The 7,099-nt window shown below is 57.1% G+C and overlaps 1 protein-coding gene across 1 annotated transcript; it reads right to left on the reverse strand.

Annotated features, from left to right (window-relative positions):
- Window positions 1-470: 470 nt before the first annotated feature.
- LOC113979895 (lymphokine-activated killer T-cell-originated protein kinase-like) lies at window positions 471-6,405 on the reverse strand (the record flags this gene model as incomplete). The annotated part of the gene is made up of 6 exons (XM_027707173.1): window positions 471-732; window positions 1,939-2,115; window positions 2,889-3,018; window positions 3,886-4,055; window positions 5,529-5,671; window positions 6,198-6,405. Coding segments are annotated over 6 exons (1,037 nt in total), but the record flags the coding sequence as incomplete, so codon positions are not given.
- Between the last annotated feature and the right edge of the window lie 694 nt (window positions 6,406-7,099).

The following is a 7,099-nucleotide window of genomic DNA, read 5'->3' on the forward strand; positions in this document are numbered from 1 at the left end:
TCACCCAAACTCACCCAAACACCTGAAAAAAAATGGGAAAAAAAAAAACAATTCCACATTGGGATTCCCAAAACTGTTTATTTATTCAACACAAAACTAAGGGAAAACCCATCCCAAAAAAAAGGGAGGGAGAAGGGTCTGGAACCTTTGATCCTTCTGAGTCCATTCCAGCAAGGATATTCCATGAGTTTAGGACAATATTCCATGATTTTAGGATAATTTTAGGGAGCACACACACTTCCCTCCCCACCCCTCACTTCCCTCCCCACCCCTCACCCAAATACCTGGAAAAAAAACAGGGGAAAAAAAAACCAATTCCACATTGGGATTCCCAAAACTCTTTATTTATTCAACACAAAACTAAGGGAAAACCCATCCCAAAAAAAAGGGAGGGAGAAGGGTCTGGAACCCCTAAACCTCAAACCATTGCACAGGACACGGAGCTTATTCCTAAGGGAGTGGAGGTCGGGAGACTCTTCCGGAGGCAATCCCGGGATCCCACGGGTCGGGAGCGGGGCTGGAATCATGGCTGGGGTTGGATCCCCTCCAGCACTTCCAGGATCCGAGCGGCCGAGGGCCTTTTCCCAGGATCCTGGGCGGTGCACACGGAGAACAGGTCGATGAGGGGTTGGTAGGAGGGATCCTGCAGCTCCTCCAGGTTCAGGGCCGGGCGCGTCCCCAGCGCCGCGTAAAAGGCGTCCTCGTCAAACGCATCCTCGTCCAGGGAATCCTCTGGAATCGGCGGGGAAAACAGGGATATGTGGGGTGAATCCCACGGGATTGGGGCTCCAGGGTGTGGGTGGGAAGGGGTCTTAAAGCTTGTCGTGTTCCATGGGCAGGGAGAGCTCCCGCTATCCCAGGGAATCCAACCCGGCCTTGGACACTCCCAGGGATCCAGGGGCAGCCACAGCTTCTCTGGGAATTCCAGACCAGCCCCTCCCCACCCTCCCAGCCAGGAATCCCTTCCCAATCTCCCCCCCAAATCTCCCCTTTCCCAGTGGGATCCATTCCCTGGGTCCTGTCATTCCAGGCCCTGATCCCCAGTCCCTCTCCAGCTCTCCTGGAGCACCTTTAGGCTCTGGAAGGGGCTCCAAGTTTTCCCTGGATGCTCCTCCAGCCTGGACATTCCCAGCTCTCCCAGCCTGGCTCCAGAGCAGAGGGGCTCCAGCCCTGGCAGCATCTCCATGTCCAGGGAAGGGAACAGAGCTGGGAAGGGGCTGGAGAACCTGGAATGGCTGAGGGAGCTGGGAAGGGGCTGGAGAAGAGGGAATGGCTGAGGGAGCTGGGAAGGGGCTGGAGCAGCAGGAATATCTGAGGGAGCTGGGAAGGGCTCATCCCGGAGAAAAGAGGGATCAGGAGGGACTTTTTCCCACCCCACAACTCCCTGACAGGGGTCCCAATTCCCAGGGAACAAGGGACAGGAGGAGAGGGAACGGCCTCCAGCTGCTCCAGGGGAGGCTCAGGTGGGATATTGGGAACAATTCCCACATGGAAATGGTGGTTAAACATTGGAATGAACTTCCCAGGGCAGGGCTGGAGTCACCATTCCCAGAGGGATTTCAGATCCCTGTGGATGTGGCCCTTGGGGACACGGATCCAAGCTGGCCTTGGAAATGCTGGGGATGCTTGGATTCCGTGATCCCGGAGGGATTTTCCCACCTGAACCATCCCTAAGGATTCTGTGCCATCCTGGCACTATCCCAGCTCTCCACAATTCCCTGGAAGGAAGTTCCAGGAAGTGGAGGGTCCTCAGGGAATTCCCAGGGAACAAGGGACAGGAGGGGAGGGAACGGCCTCCAATATCCCTCCAGGCTTAGGTGGGACATTGGGAACGATTCCCACATGGAAAGGGCTGTCCCAGGGCAGGCTCAGCTGGGACATTGGGAACAATTCCCGCATGGAAAGGGCTCTCCCACCAGGAATGTGGAGCCTCCAAACCTTCCTCCCCGGTGTCGGGGCCCAGGTCGAGGTGTGGGATGCTGAGGGTCATCATCTCCCAGAGCGTGAGGCCGAAGGCGAAGATGTCGGATCTGTCCGTGATGGTCCCGCCCTCCTCCAGCGCCTCCTTGGGCTTCCAGGGCTCGGTGCCCACGTAGCAGAGCCGGGGGTCGCTCACTGCGGGGAAAACCAACCCCTCTGGAATCGTTTTTCCATGGAAAAGGGGCCGCCCGGCTCCCCTGGGGTGGGGGAATCCCCATCCCCACGTTCCAGAGCCTGCCACATTCCCGCCACGTGGATTGAAGCCTTTGGAATTCCCAGGGCGGCACCTTTTGGGAGCCCAGACCTATTTCCTTCCCCACATTCCCCCTAAAGCCTTTGGAATTCCCAGGGCAGCTCCTTTTGGGAGAAGCCTGGATCTATTTCCTTCCCACATTCCTCATGTGGGAATCTGGCACCGTGGCAGTGCCAGATTTCCCAGACTTCCCAAGATTCCCTTTAAAAGCTTCTCCCTTGCCCGCATTTCTCCTGTCCCGCTGCCTGCAGCCCTTGGCTCCGCCTCTAACCCTCCCAGGAATTCCCAGGGAATTGTAACCCTCCCGGGAACTCCCAGGGAATTCTAACCCTCCCAGATTCCAAGATTCCCGTTAAAAGCTTCTCCCTTCCCCGCATTCCTCCCATCCCGCATTCCTCCCATCCCGCTGCCTGCAGCCCTGGGCTCCTGGGCTCCGCCTCTAACCCTCCCGGGAATTCCCAGGGAATTCTAATCCTCTAATCCTCCCAGGAATTCCAAGGGAATTCTAACTCTCTAACCCTCCCGGGAATTTTAACCCTCTAACCCTCCCAGGAATTCCCAGGTAATTCCAACCCTCTAACCCTCCTGGGAAGCTTTGTTTCCACAACCCTCCGGTGAGAGCATCCCAGAATTCCTGGGATAAGGCTCTCCTCACCGGTCATGTTCTCATCCAGGGGCAGGGACACTCCGACGTCGCAGATCTTGACGGCCTCGAAGTCCCCCCTCACCACCACGTTGGGGGACTTGATGTCCCCGTGCAGCAGCTTCTTCTCTCCGTGCAGGTACTGGGGGGAGGCAGGAAAAAACCCCTGGATCCCTTGGATCAGGATCATGGAGCACCAAAGGCCAGGAACGTCGGGATATTTCACACGCTCGGCCTTAAAAAACACTCAGGGAACGGCTCCGGAATCTGGGAATCTGCCCCTGGTTCTGGTGGGAAGGGACATTAAGGATCATCCAGTTCCATCCACAGGTTGCTCCGAGCTGGTCTTGGGACAATTCCAGGGATGGAGAGGTTTGGATGCTCTGGGAAGCGATTCCAGGCACACCAAGGTCTCCTCCTTGGAGACCGTCGATGTTCCAGCTCATCCCGTCCTTGGCTGTGTCCCAACAAAACCACCCCAGGGATGGGAGAGGGAATAAAACCACCTGGGCTGGGATTTTCCCATTGCAGGGACCCAAGGGGTGAATCCAAAGGGACTTGGAGAGGGAAGAGTGGGAAGAGCTGGGAGAGAGGCTGGGAGAGCTGGGGATGTTCACCTGGAGAAGAGAAGGATCCAGAGATGGGACTGGGGAAGGGAAGGATCCAGGGAGACCTTGGAGCCCCTTCCAGAGCCTAAAGGGGCTCCAGGAGAGCTGGAGAGGGACTGGGGACAAGGGATGGAGGGACAGGACACAGGGAATGGCTTCCCACTGCCAGAGGACAGGGAGAGGTGGGAGATTGGGAAGGGATTGTTGGCTGGGAGGGGCTGGGCTGGAATTCCCAGAGAAGCTGTGGCTGCCCCTGGATCCCTGGGAGTGTCCAAGGCCGGGTTGGATTCCCTGGGATAGCGGGAGGTGTCCCTGCCCGTGGCAGGGGGGGTGGGACTGGATGAATTCCTTCAATTCCATGGCTATTCCCGTTCCCTGGATCCCAGGGAAGCCCCCCGTACCTTGAGCCCCCTGGCCATGCTCAGGGCCACCTGGAAGATGTTTCTGGCCGGGAAGGGGCCCAGGCCCTTCTCCCTCCTCTCCTCGATCAGGTCGTTGAGGGACTTTTCCCCCCCGAATTCCATGGCCAGGCACAGGCTGCCATCGGGAGCCTCCGTGAGAGCCCGGTATCCTGGAACAGGGATGGGATGGGATGGGATGGATGGGATGGGATGGGGAGCCAGGAGACGGGAAAGGAACAGGTCATGGAATGGGTTGGGTGGGAAGGGACCTCAAAGCTCATCCCATTCCAACCCCGACACCTCCCACTATCCCAGGCTGCTCCAACCCAGCCTTGGACACTGCCAGGGATCCAGGGGCAGCCACAGCTTCTCTGGGAATTCCAGCCCAGCCCCTCCCCACCCTCCCAGCCAGGAATCCCTTCCCAATCTCCCATCTCTCCCTGCCCTCTGGCAGTGGGATCCATTCCCCGTGTCCTGTCCCTGCATCCCTTGTCCCCAGGCCGTGGGCACAGCCAGGGATCCCTGTGAGATCCATGGCCACAGGACTTGGCTTATCCTGGGATTCCCAAGCCCTTGGACACCCCCGAGCCCTGTCCCCAAGTGCCACATCCACAGGGATTTAAATCCCTCCAAGGATGGCAACTCCATCCCGGGAAACCCTTTCCATGGAGGAATTATTCCCAATATCCCACCTGAGCCCCCCCGGATGTGCCCCAGGAGTGCCCAGGGCGCTCCCTGGTCCGGTGGGGCCACTCCAGGAGCCAAGAGGTCCCTCCCTGTCCGGAATTCCAGGGGACAATGGAGCCTTTGTCCTGCCCTTGGCTCTCCCAGTGGGAACGTTCGGAGATGTTGCTTCACCCCGGGTTTAATTCCTGCCCTTGTCTTGCTCCAACATCTCCAACAACACCTTGGGCTCCTCGTGATCCCCAGGAGCTCCCGGGGGTGGGAATTGCTGCCTCCAAGGAATGTTGGGTCCCCGAGAAGGCCCCGTCCTGCCCCTGGCAGGAATTTGGGGGCAGGGACAGCCCTGACCTTTCCCAGGGCAAACATTGTCACTCCCTGTCCCTCCGCTTCCAGGGCTCCTGGGCAGGGCTGGGAACAGGAAAACCTGGAGGGGAGATGGGACTGGGGAAGGGAAGGATCCAGGGAGAGCTTGGGAATTTTGGGGGAATTTTGGGGGATTTTTGGGATTTTTTCCTGAACTTTTTTGAATTTTTTTTTTTATTTTTTGGGGTTTTTTTTATTGTGACCTTTCAGGACCTTTTTGGGGAGGGGGAATAAAAGGGGGCTTGGGAATTTTTTTTGGAATTTTGGGGAATTTTTTTTGGAATTTTGGGGAATTTTTTTTTGAATTTTTGGGAATTTTTTTCAGATTTTTTTTAATTTTGGGGGGATTTTTTTTTTTGTTTTTTTTGGAATGTTTTTTTTGGGGGGGGGGGGTTGTGACTTTTCACAAAAATTTGGGTGAATTTGAGTGGATTCTGGGTAAATTTGGGACTGGGAACAAGGGCTGGAGGGACAGGACACAGGGAATGGATCCCACTGCCAGAGGGCAGGGAGAGATGGGAGATTGGGAAGGGATTCCTGGCTGGGAGGGTGGGGAGGGCTCCAGAATTCCCGATTTCCCCGCCGTGGAAACTCACCCACAATGTTGGGATGCTGGAGGTCCCGCAGGATTTTGGCCTCTTCCCTCAGCCTCTCCCGGTAGAGGCTCTGCTGGCTCCGGTTGCACTTGGAATTGATCTTCTTGATGGCCCAGGGGGAGCGGGACAAACCCCTGGGAGACCTGGAAAATCCCTGGAAAATCAGAGCCGCTCCCTCGGGATAACACTGGGATGGGGCCCTGAGGGGCTGTGCTAGGGAACACCCGCCTTTATTCCCTGGAATTACTGAGGAGAAGTGCCAAAAGAACTGGAATCTGCCCCAGGCGGGCACGGGAATGCTCTGCTGCTCCTGCCTGGAATTCTCAGGGAGAGGGAATTTGTGTCGATTCCCATCCAGAGTTCCGGGAGGGAAGCAGCTTGCCCTGAGGAGCCAGGAATGCACTCCAAAGCCCTGAATCCCCGGGAAAGGCTGATGGGGGGGTTATCCCAAAACAAAGGGCTCCTTCCCAGCCTGGACAAGCCCGGCACAAACCCCACAAATCCCTCCCTGGGCTCCGGATCCGTGGGAAGGGAATCTGGCGGCCTCCGGAGGGCGGTGACGGCACCGCTTTCCCTCTCAGAGCCCATTTTCCATCCCCAGGGGGATTTTTGGGGAATAAAAGCTGCCCAATCCCTGTTCCCTGTCCCCCCCGAGCTCCCCCCACACACCTTTTCATCAGGTACACGTTGACTCCGGTGCCGTATCCCAACTTTTGCATGAAGGGAGAGGCCGGGATGGTGACGGATACGGGCCCCGCATCTGCAAGGAAAAGAGAACCCAGGGATTCCCAGGGAAGTTCTGGAGCTCCTCCAGCTGGACACGAGCCCAGGTGGGCTCTGCTTCCAGGGGGTGAGGGGCAGGACAACAGGGAACGGCCTCAAGCTCTGCCAGGGGATATTGGGAATAATTCCCGCATGGAAAGGACTGTCCAGTGGTGGAGTTGCCATTCCCAGAGGGATTTAAAATCCCTGCGGATGTGGCTCAGTGGTGGCCCTGGCAGCGGGAATGTGGCTCAGGAATGGTTGGACTCAATGGCCTTAAAAAGCCCTTTTCCAACCCAAGGCATTCCATGATTCCCACTGGGAGTGCTGATGCTCCGATCACAAACGACTTCCAGAACAAGTTGGGATTTTCACGGAAGCTCCTTCCAATCCCCCCTTTCCCCAGAATTCCCCCAGATTCCATCCCCTGATCCCTTGGCTGGTTTGATCCCAAAGGCAAAACAGATCCAGAGCTTCTGGTCCTTATCCCACAGAGAGGAATCCCAGGATGCACAAGGAGCTGGGATGGGACACGGGTGGGAAAACTGATCCCAAATGGCCACAGGGACATCCCAGAGCACAGGGAAGCTGCGGATTCCCCATCCCTGGAATTCTCCAAGGTTGGACGGGGCTTGGAGCAACCTGGGATAGTGGGAGGTGTCCCTGCCCATGGCAGGGGGTGGAATTAAATTCCCTTCCCACACTGGATCCATGAGGACACCTGGAGGAAAGAAGGATCCAGGGAGACCTTGGAGCACATTCCAGAGCCTAAAGGGGCTCCAGGAGAGCTGGAGAGGGACTGGGGACAA

The sequence above is a fragment of the Neopelma chrysocephalum genome, unplaced genomic scaffold, assembly GCF_003984885.1.
Source record: "Neopelma chrysocephalum unplaced genomic scaffold, ASM398488v2 Primary Assembly neopelma1_90336, whole genome shotgun sequence".
In the NCBI taxonomy this organism is placed as follows: Eukaryota; Metazoa; Chordata; class Aves; order Passeriformes; family Pipridae; genus Neopelma; species Neopelma chrysocephalum.